The sequence below is a fragment of the Phaenicophaeus curvirostris genome, chromosome 3, assembly GCF_032191515.1.
Source record: "Phaenicophaeus curvirostris isolate KB17595 chromosome 3, BPBGC_Pcur_1.0, whole genome shotgun sequence".
NCBI classification, from domain to species: Eukaryota; Metazoa; Chordata; class Aves; order Cuculiformes; family Cuculidae; genus Phaenicophaeus; species Phaenicophaeus curvirostris.
Window position 1 is genome coordinate 58,855,847 of NC_091394.1, and position 20,829 is coordinate 58,876,675.

Consider the following 20,829-nt stretch of genomic DNA (forward strand, 5'->3'; position numbering starts at 1 on the left):
TTGAAGAATGGTAGGAACAGATTGGGGCATTTCCTTTTAAGACATATAAGATGATACTAAAACAACCTAATAATATGTAGTTGTAATGTAAGATTGTCACAAAGATCTGAAACTGCTTAATTAAAGATACATTTTATCGTAGGCAAATGCAGAAGCACAGCTCTTACCAGGACAGAGGTTTGTCAGTGAAGGTACGTTTTCATAGGAATCTTACTGCTGTGTGCTGTGCCCGTGTCAGCCTGCAAAATAACACGTGTGCCTTTGGCTTTCTGCCTTTGTAGAAGCAGAGGAGCATGGACTCATTGTGGTAGCTTTGTATCCCTATGATGGCATTCATGAAGATGACTTGTCCTTCAAAAAAGGAGAAAAATTGAAAGTTATTGAGGAGTAAGTATAATGGTACTGATTGTAGTTTTTCTTTGGACTCATCTAATTCTCTTTATAATTTTTTTTGATATCCTACTCATACCATGAGTGTATTAATGGCAAGAGAGCTCTCTTATATGTGAAAATACAAATGCATGTGGAGCTGTTGGTAGAACTTGGCAGCTGCCCTTAACAGCAACCAAACATTGATCTGATGGAGCCAATGGCTTCTCAGGGGTCTTGAGTTCAGGGAAAAGATGCTTCTCTCTCCAGCACAGGCAAAGCTCTCAGCACAGTCAAACCCAAATAACACTTCAGAATTTTCCTTTCCTGTAAATACTACTGTCTTTTTCTGTTTTTCAGGCTGGGAGAATGGTGGAAAGCAAAATCTCTCACAACAAGGAAGGAAGGCTTCATTCCCAGCAACTACGTAGCAAAAGTAAACACCTTGGAAACAGAAGAGTAAGTTCTCCCAGGTTCTGGCAAAGTTCTTCATGCTGGTGGTGTAGCGTTTGTGGGTTGGGGAAAGAAGGGGTTCTAACTCTTTGAAATGCTTTTCAGATGGTTCTTCAAAGACATAACCCGAAAAGATGCTGAAAGACAACTTCTGGCTCCTGGAAATAGTCCTGGAGCTTTTCTTATCAGGGAAAGCGAAACATTAAAAGGTAGGCTTTGGGGAGGGTTACTTTGGAATTTATAGTTGCGTTAAAACTGTACTGTCAATCTTCACAAAAGTTGGCATCAAGTGGCACATGGTGTGGAGTAGTCCTAGTGTATCCTATTGTGTGAATTTTCTACATTTCCATAGGAGTGAGAAGTATGAGGAAAGAGAGAAGAGAGTTACAGGTTAACACCCAAAGCTGAGACAGCAAAAAGAAAACGTGTGTGTGTGAGAATACACTGACAAGAAGGAGAAATGAATGGAGAGATCTTTTCACTTCCTAACATTTGTGATTCCTTTATTGAAGGAGTATTCCTTTATTGTTTCATTTCAAATAGTAGATGTTGCATTTTGTAGTCCTCTGTTATAGGGTCTGTATCCATTGCTACAACTGCTAAAAAGCAGTTAATGCATAATGAGGTTTTACACTTCTGCACTGTAAGTGTGACCATTTTACAAAATCTTTTTGGTAAAGGTTTCTGCTGCAGACAGAGCTCTTTGTACTGAAAAGCTTAGTGAAGTCTCCAGATGTATTGGCTGGGACTTTGCAAAGAGCGTAAGAGGTTCTGCCTCAGCATCTGGACTCTGACAGCAGCCTGACTGGATTCTCCAGCTGGATACTCTAACACTGTGTTCTCAAGAGGAAGGTGTATGAATCCCTATAGCTAATTTTATGGCTATCCTCTCCACAGGGATGTTTTTTCTGGCCCTAACACTGTGGATTGCTCATTAGGTAGCTCTCCATAATGGGCCCATATTTCTATTTCTGTGCTCTCAAATGAAGACAGGCGAAGTACGCCCAACATCTTTCTGTTACTGCATCTGTGTGGGGATAAAGAACGGGTTGAGGTGGTTTCTTAGCCTTGAAAATGGACAAGACAAGCATGCAACAAGTGTTGCATGAGTGGAAGAAACTTAGAGTTTGCTCTGTAGTTTAGGGTAGATGCTCTGATGCCCCATCTTAAATTCCAGCTGATGTTAGGCTCCCTGGGACTAAAAGATCTTCCGTCCCTCCTGTGTGCCTCAATCCATCTGCAAGCTGTACTTGTGCTAGTTGGCCCATGATGTCCAGTGTGTTCCTTTTCCAAAGTGCTGATCTCTGAATTTCAGCTTCTGCCTAAGACAAAAGCTGGCAGCCTGTGACAGCCCTGGCCTTGCTTTCCCAGCCTGTTCCACACCAACCAGGGAGACTTCGTGCAGAAGTGGGTGTTGGACACAGAGCTGTCTGACTCATGGAGTTCCTAACTTTGTTGAAGAAAATTGAAAAAGAAAGTGTGATTGTAAGCATTTTGGTGACCAGTTCAACTGTTGGCTAACTTCCTCTTGCTTATTACAAAATGTTTTTTGAGGAAATAGGGGGGTAAAAAGAAAAACAGACAAAAAAAGGTGATTTTGTTAGGCTCAACTGTATGTGTGTGGATGCTGTAGACTTTTGTTGCTAATGATAATTCTTTCTTTATCCACAGGCAGCTATTCTCTCTCCATAAGAGACTATGATCCACAGCATGGTGATGTTATTAAGCACTACAAAATTAGGAGTCTAGATAATGGAGGATTTTACATCTCTCCAAGAATAACTTTTCCCAGCATCAATGATATGATCAAACATTATCAAAGTAAGTTAAATCAGATAGTGAATTACTTAATAGAAAAAGCATTGTTTCCAGTGAAGGAAAATAAATGCTTTTTTGTTTTGTTTCAAACCTTTTCATTTTTTTTCTCTAAATAACCCAGGTGTGTATCTTATCAAAGATAAAGTAAAACTGGTTGGAATCCAAGTATCATTATGATAATCAGACCTAGTGCTGCTTTGTCTTTGGCATATCATTGTGAAGTAAAGAATAGGCTTATAACACACTTCCTCAAAGTTACGATGATGTGAAGCTACAATAAGAATTGCCTGCATTATAAATAAATTAATTCTGAATTTGAGACTAATTTTGTATTCACAGTTAGCAGAAATACACATTGATGGAGAATGGAGAAGTTTCTACCTATGTTCTAGCCACAAAAGTGACTTTTCGTTCTTCTTAACCTCTTGATTGATAGCTCCAAAGGACGCTTAGTTTTTTTTCAGTCTTGTAACAGGGAAGACACAGAAGATGAAAAATGTAAGACAGAAAATCACATAGTGATTTTTCCAAGCCATGCTGTTGACTTCGCCATGAGATTTCTCTGAGTTGTTAGGCTTCTATGGTAATTACTTGGTACATCTGGAAAATCTGAGAATGTTGACATTTTAATTAAAATAAGAGCTGGTCAGTGTCTGGAGAAAAAATAATGGTGACCTACTTATGCTTGCATGCACATGTGTCTGGAATCATGCTGCAAGAAAATCTAATGACAAATTCATAATACAGGTCCCAAGCCTGACTCCAGTGTTCATCTTCATCAACATACTGTCAGTAATCAAATCTTGCATTTATTTGGTAGAAATTGTACTAAAAGCTCTTAATAATCTGACAGTAACCAGATGCATGTGGTATTTCTTTATTAAAATTATCTCCAAATGCCAAATTTCAGTTCAGAGGTGCTTAAAGTTATGTGAAAGCACCAGAAATGTTACATTTTCATCAAAGCATCTGATTATTTTGAACGTTATTTTAAGCTGGTTAGTGGACATCTGGAATTAAGTAACATTTGTCTCAACTCGAGAGACACAGAAGTGTAATGGATTTTGTCCCTTGTTTTTCCTTTGAAAACCAGAACAATCAGATGGCTTATGCAGAAAGTTGGAAAAAGCTTGTATTAGTCCCAAGCCTCAAAAACCATGGGATAAAGATGCATGGGAAATTCCACGGGAATCAATTAAATTAGTGAAGAAACTTGGAGCTGGTCAGTTTGGAGAAGTCTGGATGGGTAAGTTTATTCCTTTGAAACGAGTCCTTACTTCTGCTGAAAGAAGTGTCATTTCAGAATCATTCAGAAATATAGTGGGCATGAACCTGGTTGGATATATTTGTAAAACAGAACAATCAGGCCCAGAATATACCTTCTCATGAGAAGAGAAGGTTTGTGAGAAGGAAGATACCTGACAGAGACAGAACAAATCCTTTGGTGCCTTATAAGGAAAAAAAATAGTGAGTAAGCACTGTAATTTAGAAGGTCAAAAACAAGAAGGACTTTTTTGGTTGTGTTTTGGAAGGGAAGTAGAAGGTTATGCTAAGATGTGACTCCAGTTCTCAAAATTGATTGGCCTCTCAGAAATTTGTTTCAAATCAGAAAGTGGTAAAGAACATGAAATAAAAACAAATCATGTCTTTTAGTGAATTATATATAGAGTTTTCATTCTCATTTGATAAAGAGGACACTGCAATCTAATGCATGAGACTGCTGTACTGGGTTAAAAAAGGGGACACAGTCCAAGACTGTTGTCTGCCAGCTTGCTGTTCAGAAAGCAGGTGACTTATGTAGTACGTCACCCTTTACCTTGAGTTATTATGCAAGTCCCCAATAATGAAAGCGTCATAAGCCTTACAAGTTGTAAATGTTAATATATACCTGGCAAAAAATGATAGTATTTATTTTATGACTACGCTTACCTTTGTTTGCTTATAAGCATTATATTTTATCATCACAGGAAGAGATAAGGGACTATGACCACTATCCAATCATATTCTGTAAAAATTATTTAATCTTCTTGCTTTTGAAATGCTGTCTATTCCAGCATTTGAGTGTTCCTTTGGGTTCTATATTGCAGTTTCTGTGTATTATTCATACTTACATACTTGTTACCAGTTACCATATTATTTGAGGTAAACTGTATCTTCCTTCCAAAGTCTTCATTAGGATGTTTTTTCAGGTCATATAATTCCCTTAACCCATCCCTGAGTCTCTAGATTTTATAGGCAGGGCATTTCTGAACAACTTAAAAGTGTATCCCAAAGCTTACTAGAAGACAGAAATCTATGAACTATGAAGGGGGCTCTGATGACCCACAGGAGTGCATCATTCTGATGGGAGTGTCATTGCTTTGAAGAGATGCTTTTATCTAGAAAAATAAAGCACAGGCTGGTGCTGTTTGAGTGGCAAATTCCACACACAATTACACTGTCAGTCAGAAAGTTTTAATTCAGTCATAGGTGCAGGGTTTTTTTAATATAAATCATGCAAAAAATGCAAGCACATATTTCTATAATATAATGTAGTCAAAATTAGCCTTGTAGATCACTTTGGGAAGTGACTACTTCTGCACACACACACACAAAGGCATAAAACTTTAAAAAGGGTGTTTCTGGTTCAAGATGTTTCCTCTTGCTTGTGTCTTTACTTTAACGTCTAAACTGGCTCTAACCCCTGCATCTGAATTGCTGCACTGTGAGAAAAATTAATGTACTGTGAAAGCAGTTGCTCTGTTTCCCTTTCTCTGCTTCCTTTCTGAGATGAGAGAAGCTGATTTGCATGGTGCAGGTCTTCTCAAATCAGGAGCATGGTTAATCTTAGAAGCAAGGAAGTTCAAGCTAGGAAAGACTTATTAGGTCATCTGTGCAGTGCAGGGTATCAACAAACTCTGTGTATTTTAATGATTAACCAGGAGCATCAGGAGTTATGTAGAGGTACTGAGACATAACCTAGTTGATATGCTCTCTCCTTATATAGAACAAAATATTTTTTCAGGCATAGTATGAATTAGGAATATCGTTCTGTGGTTTAATTATTAAATAATTTTCTTCTTGATAAAAGGTACTTAGAATTTTGGATTCAGTGTCTCATTCAGAGGAACTTGGAGTAAGACAGCCCTGCTGGAGAGACTCCAGCAAGGGGCCACAAAGATGATTAAGGGTCTGGAACATCTTTCCTGTGAGGAAAGGCTGAGGGAGCTGGGACTGTTCAGCCTGGAGAGGAGAAGGCTCTGGGGTATCTTACCAATTTATATAAATACTTGCAGGAGGGTTGCAAAGAGGATGAAGACAGGCTCTTTTCAGTGCCCAGTGGCAGGACCAGAGGCAGTTCCTCTGAACATCAGGAAACCCTTTTTCACTGTGAGGGTGACCAAGCCCTGGCACAGGGTGCCCAGAGAGGTTGTGGAGTTTCCATCCTTGGAGATATTCATCAGCCAATCAGATGCCTTCCAGAAGTCCCTTCCAACTTCAACCCTTCTTTGATTCTGTGATATATGAACAAACAGAGATAGTACTGCTACTGCAATGGGAAGATATGCCAGCTTATCTTTTATAGTTTATATCTTTTTAGTTTATTTGTAAGTACATTTTGGAAGAGTTAGCTTGTGTTAGGGGAGGACTAAGAAAACCCTAGGAACAAAAAGCAGACTTCCTTAACCCCCAAGCACTGGGCTGTGCTCCTGTGTGACTTGTGCGGAGGATCTTTGTCACATACAAAGTGGGCAGGCAAATCTCTTCCAGCTCTGTTTCTTTCACACAGAGAAAACTTGCTAAAAAGGACCATCAATTTTCCAGTTTTGTCTGTCACTGCAAGCACATTTAATTTCTTTCTTCATTACAGCTATTCATAATTTTATATATTTTCTATAGACTTTCTGTTTTCAGGCTACCAGGCTAGTGTTTATGCATGTGTTCTGGGCATTAGCTCTGCTGACATGACATGGTGAAGTCAGAGTTGTGTTCACATCTTATACACTGCACCATGGAAGCAGTAAGAAAGCTGCAGCCTGTGGTTTCTGCCTTCACATTTAATGGGCTGTATGGAGATAAGTTAGACAGAGCTACTGTTGCATTCCTCTGTTCTTCAGCTGAGTGATGCCTGTAGATGGTGAAGGAGTAGTGATGCGCTGATATGCCATAGGATGCAGAGAAGATGATGTTCCTTAGTCTCTTCCCCAGTACCTTCTGCAGTTTGAATGGCCTGAGACGTTATCTGCCTTCTATAGCTCCACAGCTCAAACAAGTTGTTCCCACTATAACCTTGCAGGGAATTACTATGAAAGCAGAGGAAGGAGAAAGTTGCATCTTATAAGCTTGTTCACAAAGTTGTTCTTCTTTAGTCTTGGAGATCTGGTCAGAAATGGTAGATTCAACTACATTACTGTCTGTTATAAGTTCATGTCACTGCTTGGCCTGATTAAGCCCATAAAAGAATCTGAGGGCAACCTGACTGTTCCAGATACTACTCCATCAAAATAATCATAATCAATTCAAAAATAAATACCTGAAACATTAAAAGTTTTGGAGAACTCTGTTCTAACATGTAGAGAAGAACATGTCTCTGTGTAAGACACTATCACATTCCTCAGACTTGTGTGCTCTTGCTCACATCACATTTAATTTTTGGCAGAAGTCTAAACAGCAGAGAGATTTTTGTCCTGCCATGGTAAGAAAGGGGTTTTGACCATGGAGTTCAGTGCACCTTGGCAGCTTCTTTAGTGATGTGATGAACCAGAGTAGCACTGCAAGAGCAGAGTCTATGTTTTATGCATTTTTGTTCCTAGCATGCACTGGTATGATGTGAACCATAGTGCTCTGTGGTATTAATAATCTATGAAGAGAATTCTCAAGCAGGGCTAAGAGGAAAGTTAACAAGCCAAATGGAGCCATCATTGTGTATTTTATTAATGACACACATTTTGTTTGCATCTCAGGTGTAGAAGATTCTCTCATACAGTAGCCTCCAAATCAGAATATAAGTAATGCACATTTTGGAAGTGTATTTTTTTATGCAGCTGTTAGAAAAACCAGAGTAAATCATACTGCAGAAATACTCTTATGAAAACAAAAGGCATCTAAATTGAGCAAAAACAACCTGCTGGTACAGCTCATCAGTATCAGAAATGGATTTTTACAGTACATACATGACCTGAATATTAATTCCAGAGGGTCAGACCATTTTCCTGCCAAAAACATCAGTATGGGTGAGGAGTTGTAGTAACGTAACATTAGAATCCTAGTTTGATGGATCTCATTAGTGAATGTAAAATACTGTTACATCATTAATGTTAGGTGTGTTGATCACAATTACTTCACGGACGTAACGATATTATTTGGTATATTCAGTGGAGTATTCAACAAATTAGGAGTTGAACTAGTACTCTGCTTCAGGGCAGGGAATGGAATGGTAGAAACAATACAAATAACTTTCCATTTCTTAAGCAGAAAGAAATACTTTTCACATCTGTTTTCTGATAAATATAAATTGTATACCTGAGCTTTAACAGTAGATTTGACCTGTAATTGTAATTTCTTATTATTAGATCATTCATAAGCATATCTTTGTTATGTTTTGAGCTGACAATGTTTGGAAAAATATGTTTAATAATCATGCAGATGAATATTTTGTAACAGACGTAGCTTTTCTCAGGTCCTGTTCCTTATATAGAAAATGGTGGGAGAAGATGCAATGGTTAGAGCAGTCCTTTATGATCTGGAAATTAGTTCCTTACCACTGATTTATTTTGTTTAGATGATAGATAATATAAGGAAATTACGGCCTCCAATTTAGAGGTGTATCCATTGTGATAATACTGTCTGTATTGTGGGTGAACAAGTAAATGGGACTATTTTATGGAGGCGTGAAAGTTTTACCTCTTCGGAGAAATATTTTTGCAATGTTGAAATAGGTATGGTGGCAGACAAGAGTTGCATTTATATTCTTCTTTCTTTCTTTCTCTTTTTTTGTTTTTCTTTCTTCAATTTATTTTATCTCTCAAATTAAATGCCTTCACAAGATCCTCATTAGGATCAGTGCTAGCTACTCTATTTTTTTAAGAATTACAAGCATGAGACTGACATGCATAAAATTTTTATAATGATGGTATTTGAAGATATTCCAGAATCTTGCAAGCAATCCATGAACTCTATTAGATTCTGAAACAATTTATGTGGACTCTCATTAAAACATCTCTTGACTGCTTGAATATTTTATGGGCTACTTGTAAATGAAAACTTGATATGAAGAAAGATAATTTGCTTGATTGTTTTTCAGATAACTAATTTCTAAAAAAATAGGGAAAGGATCACAGCAATGTCGTATCAGTTGCAAAATAACAAGGAATTCTAGTGTAAATATTTGTGCTACATCTGGCATTTGCTCTTAGCTATTACTGGAATTCAACCTCGCCTGCTTTATAAATTCCTAGTAGTTGGGGTGCTGTGAGGTGCAGAGTGACTTCAAGTGCACTGATTGTATTCCCCCCTTGTAGGTTACTATCATAATAGTACAAAAGTGGCTGTGAAGACTCTGAAGCCTGGAACAATGTCTGTGCAAGCCTTCCTGGAGGAAGCCAACCTCATGAAAACACTTCAGCATGATAAGCTCGTCAGGCTTTATGCTGTAGTGACAAAAGAAGAACCTATTTATATTATAACAGAATTTATGGCTAAAGGTGAGAACAACTTTGTATCTGCAAGCAATGTTTTAGTGAACTCTTCTGCTTCTCCCAAATCAGTCCTCCTTTTTTAAAAAAAGGAATAAAAAAGGAAAATGTGGGATTTGAGGGTTATTCTTTTCCATGGCCTGATATAAAGTAATGGAGCACCTATCCTAAAGGACTGAGACTTCAATTTTATGATTCATTGCTGCATTTCTGAAATAAATTATTTTTACAGTTTTCTTAAATGCAGCATTTTTAACTGTTTCAGATGCAGAACATGACTCTCAGAATAGCTCTGGTTACTTTGGGCTCCCTACCTAACTTATGTGTCTGGTGTCACAGAGAGGCAATTAAAAACAAGTGTCAGAAATTGCTTTATGTGCAAAAATACAAAAAATAGGCGAGGTTTCCTTCTCAGATTGTCTTGGGTGGTAGTTTTCAGACTATTCTACAGATAACTTTATAAACAAGTGTTAAGCCACTTATTCTTTATAACTTAGAAAGGATTGGTAATACATGATTCTCCCGGTCAGCTTTCTTGACAGTCCATAGACAAGGGTACTTATCAAACTCAACACCACTGAGCCAAGGTATGGTCTGATGGGAGTTTTCTACACTCAGGAAAGTGCCAAGCCTTGGATATCTGACATGCTGACTTGGATGCTACTGTTGTTAAATCATATACAGAGACTGCCTTACTGTAGTCAACTTGAAAATACATCAAAACACATCACTGCTAAAATTTCATGATCCAGAAAATTGGCAGCCTGACATGACTTTAATTCAGCAATAAGCTACACTGAATTAATCTTTCTTCATTGTAACAGGAAGTTTGCTGGATTTTCTGAAGAGTGATGAAGGAAGTAAATTGTTGCTTCCAAAGCTAATCGACTTCTCTGCTCAGGTAACTTTTAAGAAATATGCTTGAAATTAAGGGGTTTTATTTCTCTCTGATTCTGAAACTCATGCTGGGCAACTTTATCCTAAGATTTTTTGCAATTTAATTTTCAAATAAGGTTTGGTCTGAGTAAATAAGCTTACTTGAAAGAGGGGAGGGGAGCAGATAAAAACGGTTTCAAAAGGAATATATGAAGTTAGACTTAACTCTTTGGTACTGCTGGTGACCTGCTTAGGTGGCAGTGGCATACAACCAATTTCCTTTGTGGAAAGGCTGCTTTCAATTCAAGCAGCTGTGAGTTGAACATGCAAGTACAAGTCTGTCGGTTTGTGCTTATGAGATTCCTTCAGTGTTAATAAACATGTCACTTTTTAAGTTAGGTCAGTTGGTCAAACTTCTCTTCACCTCAAGGGGCTAATGTTGGTTTCAAATTCTTATGTAAATTACTGTGAAATAACTAAAATCTAATCAAATGATATTTCAGGCACAAGTATCTGATTTATGAACTGAGATGATTGTTTCAATATACATGTTATCCCATGTCATAAATGAAATCTGTAGAAAGACACCCCAGGGTGATTTGCGTGTCAAAACCTGTATCGAAGGTGCCTGGAGCCCATGGTTTCACCTTGGATTTCACCAGCATTAGATGTCCACGGAGGAATATAGAAAATAGAGTAATAATTATGCTTTTGCAAGTTATAATTCATACTGCTAACAGGTAATGAAGGCATTTCTGATTATTGTTTCACCAACCTCTCAGGGTTTTCAATATGTGTTAAAGTTTGCAGACCAGTGTACTCATATTAAACGAGCTTGTTATGATTCACAAGGAAAGACAAGAAAGCTTTAAAAAGGTGTGATAAAGCATTGGTATTTATATAAAAAATTAAATCACTACCAAGATTACAGAAGTCAGTGATTGTCATTTACAAAGCTTTGGAGGTTGGGTGACTTGAAATGGACATTACTTGTCACCCCAGTCTGACAGCAGCCACTCAGAGCCGTTTCCTGTGCTTAACCTCAGAGGCCAGGACCTTGTGCAGCACAAGTGATATGAGAAGTTCCAATCTTCATGTAAGATGTAGACTATCAACAGAAATTCCTGAGAGCAAGCCGTGGTTGCAGAGTGATCTTAACAAGATGTTTCGGAAGGCCTCTCTGAGGATTTTTAGAGGCAGCCCAAAGAATACCTTTCCAAACAGAGATACCAGGATTGTTCTTATGGAAAGAATTTGTAGGGGGTTTGAGCATGTTTGAAAAGAGCCTTTAATGCCAATAGGTAATAACAGGGCTGTGTGGAACAGACTTGCAGACTGCATGTGATTCTCGGACCAGAGACTTCTCTCTGACCAGTGCAGGTGTTTCATTGGTCTTCTCTAGCTCTCACTGTCTGAATGTTAAAAGAATGGGTCTTTTGGTGAAAAGAGGAAAAAAAATTCTTCAAACTTTGTTGGTCTGTTGCTAAGGTAATGATGATTTTACTGCAGACCTGTAGATCACACTTTTCCAGAATGTAGGCTGCATATTATAAAGGAAGACAAAAAAAATGTGCCTAGTATTTTTGGTATGATGCTGGTTTTACAAATGGAACACTAATTTATTCTTACAGCAATGATGTTAAGGTTTCTGCACAGCCTAAGGTGAAAGAGTTTGGGAAAGTTATGTTTCACAAGAAATTTTAAAAAAAAGAAGTATGTAAGGAAGCTCATGGTGAGCTACTTAAATAAAGTCAGGCGTATTTTTTTTGCCTTCATGAACAAATACTTGAGTGTTTCATGACTGTCTAATCACGCCATTCTGGCAAGGCATTTTACCAGACTATACCAGGTTCTCAAAAAGACTGAGAATGCAACAAATGGTAGCTGAGGATTGGCTTATTTTTCCGCTTGTGTATCTGTGACGGTGCATGAGGCTAGCCCGTTCCCAACCATGCTACACATCTGGCTGGCTCACATCCACATGAGTGCGCACAAGACATCTGTTGAAACAAAAATTGCTGGAAGAACCCCACCCATTACAGAAATGTACATTACCAATGGACTTGCAGTAGAGCAGGAAGAAAATGGGCAAGAAGATGTTCCACTTCTTTTGTTGCCTTCTTATACAGAGGAATGGCCTTTGCCACCTTTCATACAGACAAGGAGGCGCTGGGTATGGGAGAAAGGAAGGGGAGGACGTAGCCTTTGTGACTATCAAGTGGCTGAATAATGTAGTGCAGGTATTTGAACATGAACCCCCAGCAGAAGGTGATTTTCTAAGTGGTGTTAAAGAGCGCTGTGGATTGGTGTTTTCATTGTCAGACTGCTGTAGTGCTCCACTCTCTGACTTTGTAACACCTTTGCCTTGAACAGTCTCAAAAGAAATCTGCATTTACAAGGAGTGATCTGTTCTGATTTTGCAAAAAGAAAAGTAAGGACTGCTCACCTGGGTGAAATAAACACCTTTTTAAAAGACAGCATTTTTCAGGCAAGCAACCAAATGTACTCCTACTCTGCTATATGAGATTTTACTGTTCTGTTAGCTCAACATCCACATTCGCTGAGTGCTATTTTTGATAGCAATAGCTGAGTACTGGGGACAGTGCTTCTTAGTAGGGCCTGTAGTGATAGGACAGGGGATGATAGTTTTAAATTATAAGTGGGTAGATTCACACTAGATATAAAGAAAGAATGTTTTACAGTGAGGGTAGTGAAACACTGGAACAGGTTGCCCAGAGAAGTTGTGGATGCCCTGTCTCTGGAAACATTCAAGGTCAGGTTGGATGGGGCTCTGAGCAACTGAAGATGCCCCTGCTCTTTGCCGAGGTGTTGGACTAGATGAGCTTTTAAGGTCCCTTCCAATCCAAACCATTCTATGATTCTGTGATTCAACTTACACTTATATCTAATGACTACCGTAGCATACTGCTGTGCATTCAGGATTTTTGTGGACGGGGGTTTTTTGTACTAACAATCACAATTCATGAAATTAGGCTTGTGGAAAACATGTCAAGCAAATGCTTTCTAGGAAGGTGATCCAGCTCAGTTTCTGCCCTCTGAAAGAGCTCAAGTTTCTCCTTTTTGTTTTAATTAGTGCATATGAGCAGAAGCTGGGGAAATCTAGTCTTATCTATACCCTGGCAAAGATTATTTTGGCCACTAGAGGTGGATGCTAGAAGCCTCTGAAAGGAGTGTATTTTAATGGAAGCTGAGTTTTGCAAATGTTTCTTCAAGCACATACTACCTGGTTTAGTACAGATCAGAACTGTGGCATCTCCCATAGAAGTCAGCAGAATTGTCAGTCAGACATGCCAGAAACTGCTGGTGCACGGATCAGCAGCATGGCTGGTCTTGCAATGGACATAGACTTGGTAAGCATCATCTGAAATGGTTGGCTAGTGGTTCCCCTTCTTGAGGCTTCTGCCCATCAGCTCAGCCAGTGAACTCAGGGAACCCAAAGGTGCTGTTGATTTCCAGTTATGAGCCTGAAGATGAACAAATTACATCACTTTGTCCACAAGCTACACTACTGAAATCTTGCTAATCCAGCAGACCAAGACAGTCCACGTGGACATTGCTTATATTCCCCTTGGTCATCTACAGGCAACAGCCTAGCTCCTTCAGCACTAAAGCTACTGGAATGCTCTGGATTTTGACTATTTGATTTTAATCTTGCCCCAGAGGTAATTTACCGAAAGAAGGAGCTCTCAATTCTTTATTTCACAGTTCTTGAAATCATACTTACTTCTGTTTGATGAGATCTGCTGAAAAAGTACAACACAACTGCAACAGACCTTTTGCATATGTAAACTCTTCCTGCTTCTTACGCAAATTCATTATCTACCATGTAGCACACAGATACATGTTGTCCGTGGTTAGGAAAATTGTATCTGTTGTTACTGAACTTACTCACGTCGTACCTTTCAAACTGGTCAAATTCTTGTCACAAAAACTATTTCTTCTTTCCCATGCAGTGCTAATATTTTCATTAATTCTTCTATGATCTTTCTATGATCTGCGACTTCATTGGCAACTCTTCTTTCAGCCTTCTAAGTCTACAATGCCTTAAAACAGTAATAAACTTAGAAAAAAAAATAGAGATTTTTTATACACTGTTTTAATCCATCTCTCCCCTCTTTGTTTTAAGTGGAGAGGAGTAAGCCCGAAATCAGAATTGATTTAAACTCTTATTTGGCATTCGGAGATTTGAAGTCTCAGCTTATTCCTTTTCAGTTTCTTTCATTTAGAATTATACCCTCTAACGTTCTAGTGCAAAATTACAGATGTTACTGAAATAAACTAGGTTTTTCCACGTGGCTCTGCTTTTAACTACAAGAGCAAGCAGGATAGGTTTTTTGTAGCCTTTCGTGACTTCACCTCTAGGATAAGCACTGCTGCAAAACGAAAATTGATATTACGCTAGTATATCACTTGAAGATTAAAATGTGACCTTTTTTTCCAACAGTTTTCTGTTGTCTGATATAAAGGGTCTACACTCTCTTCATAGACAAATAGTCATGTGAAGATGAAATCACTTTTTGAAAACTCTGTGATCAAGAAGTGTATTTTATTTTATTATGCATCTGGACCTTATTGAAAAGAACCTGGTTTTGGTTAATATCAGACCAAAGACAGCCCAGTCCAGATCAATAACACACATCTACTTCAAACCTTTCAAAACTGCAAACTGTTTTTCACTAAGGCTCTTCCCTAGGAACTGAAAATTACCAAATATAAAGCAGTGAGAACCTCAGGATCGCTCCATGATTTCCTCTGCTTAAACTTCACCAGCAGGATGCTCCTTTCCACCCCAAGTGTTTTGTACTTGTTTCCATTCTGCTTTTCTGGCTGCTTTACCTGCTTTGGCAGGAGCATCCCACCAAGCCCTGGGCCTGAGCTGGTGGACAGCCAAGGGCAGCTCTGAGGCCACTATCCCCATCCCACATGCTGAGCGAAGGAGAAGGGATGTGGCCAGGATGAGGCCAGGATGTCTTGTTCATAGCCAGACCCTCAGGGGCAGCATCCCAGCCCTGGGGAGTGAACATGTTTGCCTAGCCCCACTTGTATTGCAGGCAGCAGTGATGCAGAGGGAATGTCAAAGCTGCCCTTGTGCATGAATCCCTTCCATAGTGTCTGCAATTTCACATGTAGTTCTATAGTATGGACGTTGAGAAGAGTAAAAACCCACATCTGTCAACACAAAGGGAAATCTCTTAAAAATATAACTAAAGCATCTCTAATTAATCATTTCTACATGCTTTTGGGTTACAATCGTAGAAAAAATGAGGTTGGAGAAGACTGGGGAGGTTTTAGCCTATTTTTTTCTCAATAATTTGGAACTATTGTAACATGTTGTAATATAAGTAACACCCTTTGGGATTTTTTTCCAGAGTTGACTTCAATACTGATGGTTTTCAGGTGTCTCATAAGCCACCCACATCCACAAAAATTGTCCTAACGCAGTTTTCTCCCTTTTCCATCCTGTGTTCTTGCCTCTTTGCCATTCACATTAACCACATGTGAGTACTTGACCCTTTCAGTAGAGCCTGAAGCAAAGGCAGGCATTCAAAAAGTTCTCTGTATTATTTGCTTGTAGCCTGCTCCATCATTTAATTTGATCATTCTTTTAATGTAAATGTTTTCCTTGGTCCTATCCTGTTACAAATGGGCCTTTAGTTTCCCTGCTTACACTTAGTATTTGTAGCACTTTCCATGGTTGGGCTTTTCTGATTTTTGTCATATTGGAGTATTTTTATGTTACGTTGTAACTTGACTTCATCATTTTTCGGTGTTTCTGACCATGTGAGATTTGGCCAATTTTTTCTCATCAGGCTCTGTCCCTAAAATATATGTGGTCTGCTCTTGCATTTGTAATTGCTTTTTTTTTCTTTTTTTTATGATGTGGTCATTCCTGAGACTTTTTTTCTCATGAGGTTGTATGTGTCAGCCCTCTAAGTTGCTTAAAATTTGCTTTCCTGAAGTAAAAATAGCAATCTTCATATCTCAACATTCTTTCATTCCCTTTCATTTTTATTCCAATCTGTTTCTTGGTCCTTGTCACTTAGTTTTTCTTCTCAACATGATACAATGCATTCTCAGCATGATGTAAAAACATCCTATCAGGCTGACCCCAAACAAACCCATCTGGCCTCGTTGCTATTCCACGTTTTTACATGCAGTCTAGAAATACACAAGCAGAATCCATTACATGTGTTGCTGTAACTTCCTCTCAGCGTGAAGAAACAGCACTGAAAACTATGTAAAACATGGCTTGTTTAAAATAATCTTGCCAAAGAGGATTGTAGACCTGAGAATGGAAGTTGAAATCAAGCATATCTTTGAGTTTAAAAATGGAGCTATGAAGGAATCCAGAAGTTCTCTGATCTGGTAGCAGAAACCAAACAAATAAACAAGCTATTTTACCATCTGAAAATAAAAGAAAAGCACAGGACTGTCCTTGACAGACATTAAGCAGTGTCAGCTGTGATGTTCCGCCAAGGAAGTCTGAGTTATCACCAAGTGCTTTTGCTTTGCAGAGATGTAGCTTTTCTATGACAGTATAGTGTCCTCTCCAGGAACGCTGGTTTATTAGGTTCTCCTCTCCCTACTTCAAAGTTCTCTACTGCTTTAGGTGCTTTCCTCAAACACCTTCAGACACTAGAAGGAGAACAGAAAGTAGGAAATGTGTGTTTTCAAAGCAGTACTGTTTGCTCCATGCTTTTGTTACCAATTTTTTTCAGGATTTTGAAAGAGTTTTATACCTATTTGTGAAATGACCCACAAGCATTCCAGGAAGTTATTTCCCTGGTTTGCACGTAGAAAGAGCAGAAAAGAGGAGGAAAGAGCACTGCCAGATTAAATCACACCCAAAATGAGTGACAGAGCTGTCTGCAGAACTGCGTCTGAGTCATTCAATTATTGTGTGATGATTAGCTGATGCTTTACAGTACAGAAGCTGTCTTGTGGAGTGATTCCTTTCTTCCAGAAGATGACTTTTCTTCCACTCTCACCCTGGGTGCAGAGTTCCTAGTATTTAGAGATTTGTTGGTTGCTTGGTTTTAAAAGGATTTAATTTGGGTATTTCTAGAAGCATGTCAGTAGTTTACTAAACATGAGGGGGAAACTGCTCCCTTCTGGTGGTATCAGTTGTGTAGGCAGAATCCTCTCTTAAAGACCACAAAAAATATTCCAAGAGCTCAAATTACCTTTTCTGTCCTGCTCGTGAGTAGTAGTTACATGTAGCTGAACGGTCTTGACAGGTACCAATGATCGTAAAAAGAAGGGGAAAAGGGCTTTAATTTTCTTTTGTTCCCGTCAATTTCCCTACATTTAACATATCATTTGGCAATGAAAACCCAATAATTATCATAAGGGGTTATGTGGGTTCTGGCACCCATTCCAGGAAAAAAACCACCTATTTTAATTTCACATAAGCAAAGATTTAACATCACCAGATGTGAGAATTCAGTTGTCCAGTTGCTTTGTTTCCCTCCACTTTCCCATTCAAAATTCCTTGCCCATTATTCCTTTCCTATTTGGAATTTTTTTGCCTGCCCAGATTCTCACGCATACATGATTTCTTTGAATTTCTGTGATTCAATGCAGTCAAAACCATTGTCTTAGAATTTCACAGAAATGTAGCTTTTATTTGCAGAAAACAAAATGAATCATTTGATGTTGCATTCTTTATTTTTGACTAATCAGATGGTGATTTTTAGTGAGTCTGGCACAAATAAGTGGAAATAAAATTGTCCTTCCAGTGGCTTTACATGATGGGGCTTGGAAACTAAATATCACCATCACAAATGTCTCTCTCTTTAAGTGGTCCTTCATTCTCCAGCCAACAGTCTGCCCAAATGTTAAATCCGTGCAGGAAATAGGAAGGAAATTGATTCCTTCGTGATGGCTGATGTATTACTGGTGACACTGGTGGACTGCATTTTGGTCATATCTGCCAAGACGGCCAGTCCAATCTCAGTATTGACCTTACAGCAAAACCTTCCCTTTCATCTCACCTTCCTCCCCAAACCGAAGTAATCAAATGAGAAGGAGAGAGGGGCAGAGTGGGCTCTAATCAAATACTACTCTTCTATTTTGTCTGTAAGCCTCCAGTAAGACTCTGTTGCAATCATTCACTGGTAGCTGCTTCCTTCATTATAAAATGTCTTACTTATTTCTAGAAAATGTGAAATGCAGGTGTTCTTCATACTCTTCATCATCAGAGTTTCTGTCTGGTGTAGCGTCAGAACCCTGTTGTGTTGTACAAGGGCAATCTAGCATTTTGCTCTGAAGAATAAAGTTTGTAAGAAGTTTACAGTGGAAGGAGGTGGGAGGGCAAGTGTCTCTACTTTTCTGTTGCCTGAACTGAAAAAAGGGAACAAAGAACATGTGGTTTTGTGTTGTAACTGATGGCAGTGTGTGCCTTCACGGTACCCCTTGGGGACTTTTTAAAAATGGATAAGCAGAAGTGATGTTAATGTTTTCTTAAAATATGGTTAGGTGCTCCTGCTTCCTTTACTGCACCACTGAAGTGATCTGTGGCGGGTTCTGTGCACTGGTTTTCTCCTGACGTGGAGAGGAAAAAGCCTGTGTGTAACTGTACTGAGAGCTGGCACTGGAGAAGAGCCATTACTGCTTTACTGCTGCTTCATTAGCAAATCTGAGAGCTTGTGCATTCCTCACACCATGTGGCTGAGAACAAGTTGCCTGTCACCCACCCACAGACATCGTGGAGAGGTGTCTGTGGCACAGGTTGGACTGTGGTCCTTGCCTGGGAATGACCCATCACCAGCATCTTACAAGGGAGAGAAAAAACTGGCAGCTCACAAGCACTGGGTTTCTTCTTTTTTTCCTAGCTCCTCTCAAACTTTTGGAGAGAAGATGACCTACACATTCATTTCATTACTCTGACTTTAGAAACTATTATTTCAGTTTCTTTTCCTGAAAAGGAAAATGTTTTTCTTCAGGGAGGGAGAAAAAAAAAAGTTAGCCTGGGCAAATACTGAGAAAAATCATCCCCAGTGCATATTTAGAGGACATTAATCATCCTTAATTTGATTTGGAAATTAATTTGGGCTGCTGAAATACAAATTAAATTTACTTATGATAATATCTGAGAGCTGGCTGTTGACAAACACTCCTCGTGTATGAACAGGTACATGTTGCTGTAAAAGAAAATAAAGTTGTTTGCCCTAGCTTAGTAATTTTTTCCTGATTGTCTAGGCCTATACTGAGTAAATAAAAAGTTGTTGGGATTTTTTAACTCTATTTACACTGTTGCTTCATCAGCCCTTAAATCTGTACCTTGTCTAACTTATTAATTTCTTCCATTTTCTTAGTATTTGGAAAACAAACTGGTTAATAATTCAAGGAAGAAAATGTTTTACTAGAAATCTTAGGAACATTTTAATTAAGATTTTTTTTCAGGAAAGGTCTCTAGCCCATATCTCTAATCCTGCCAGCTGTTAGTCACCCAAGCAATTCTTTTGAAGCTGCTACTGTAAATATTGTTTAGGAAGATTGGACTTACACATAAGTTTTCCATGACATTCACCCTTACCTTGCTTATACCTAAAAATTGCTCCGAAGGTACCAGTAACAGATAAATAGATGTGGCCTTTCTGATACATTAAAAGAACTGAGAGCCTAGTCCTGCTGATGGTGTTGTGTTATGTTAAAATATCAAAATGTTTTTTTCTTTTGTTACAGATTGCAGAAGGGATGGCGTACATAGAAAGAAAAAATTACATCCATCGAGACTTGAGAGCAGCAAATGTTCTGGTTTCAGACTTACTCATGTGCAAAATTGCTGATTTTGGACTAGCAAGAGTCATTGAAGACAACGAATATACAGCAAGGGAAGGTATGTGTTTTGACTTTTGTCTTTAACACTTCAGTCTCTGAGAGGCAGTGGGGCTGCGTCCAACAACAATATGGTCATCGAGGACAGAAAATGTAACAGCATCCTAGAGGCAGCGTTCTAATGCCAAATTTTTTTTAAAAGAGTAAGGGAAGTAATAACCTTTCTGTGCTCTCCAAGCTTTTTGGAAAGTTTATTTAAAATAAACTTGAAGAACAAAGAAAACTGAGAACGCTTCACTGCACACAAATTTTACTGAATTGAACAAATTAGTTGCACACCCACAGGTTTCATCCCACTGAATTAAATGCTGAGAAAATATGATCTTATTTTCTTTTCACATCCCTTTGTGTCGTATGCACCTCCTTTCGCTTAGGGAAAGAAAGGGGCCTTAACAGCTCTCATTGCTGGTAGCAAGAAAACCTGTAGTAGAACGGGTTGTCTTTTGAAGCTGCTTTTTAGGAGCTGCAGCATGGATCTGCATGTTCAGCAACTTTGCTGTTCTATTCAACACATGGATGGAAGGTAACATTGCAGCAGGGTCAGGACTGACAAAAGGGGAAATCATACCTTAAAGATATTTGTCTGAGTTTTGCCATGTGTGTTCTGCTAAACGTTGTCAAGGGTCCTTTCAAGAAATTTGTACTCAGTTTGTTGCAGTGAAAAGTTTTCATTTATGCTTCCACGCACAGATTGCATTAGGGTAACTTTTTGGAGCAGGTTTGTTTGGCTGGCTTTCCCCTTCTCGTTTTAAAGACACTACCTCATGTTTTTACACAG

The 20,829-nt window shown here is 38.7% G+C and overlaps 1 protein-coding gene across 4 annotated transcripts in view; it reads left to right on the top strand.

The window, feature by feature from the left end:
- The window catches only part of LYN (LYN proto-oncogene, Src family tyrosine kinase), a 51,607-nt gene that overhangs the window by 22,250 nt on the left and 8,528 nt on the right, over nucleotides 1-20,829 (top strand). For all 4 annotated transcript variants that reach the window (XM_069854128.1, XM_069854127.1, XM_069854125.1 and 1 more), the window contains exons 3-11: nucleotides 143-191; nucleotides 282-387; nucleotides 730-828; nucleotides 928-1,031; nucleotides 2,494-2,643; nucleotides 3,734-3,886; nucleotides 9,141-9,323; nucleotides 10,139-10,215; nucleotides 19,899-20,052. In XM_069854128.1, the coding sequence (XP_069710229.1) occupies nucleotides 143-191; nucleotides 282-387; nucleotides 730-828; nucleotides 928-1,031; nucleotides 2,494-2,643; nucleotides 3,734-3,886; nucleotides 9,141-9,323; nucleotides 10,139-10,215; nucleotides 19,899-20,052 (1,075 nt within the window). The remainder of the gene's footprint in view (nucleotides 1-142; nucleotides 192-281; nucleotides 388-729; nucleotides 829-927; nucleotides 1,032-2,493; nucleotides 2,644-3,733; nucleotides 3,887-9,140; nucleotides 9,324-10,138; nucleotides 10,216-19,898; nucleotides 20,053-20,829) is intronic.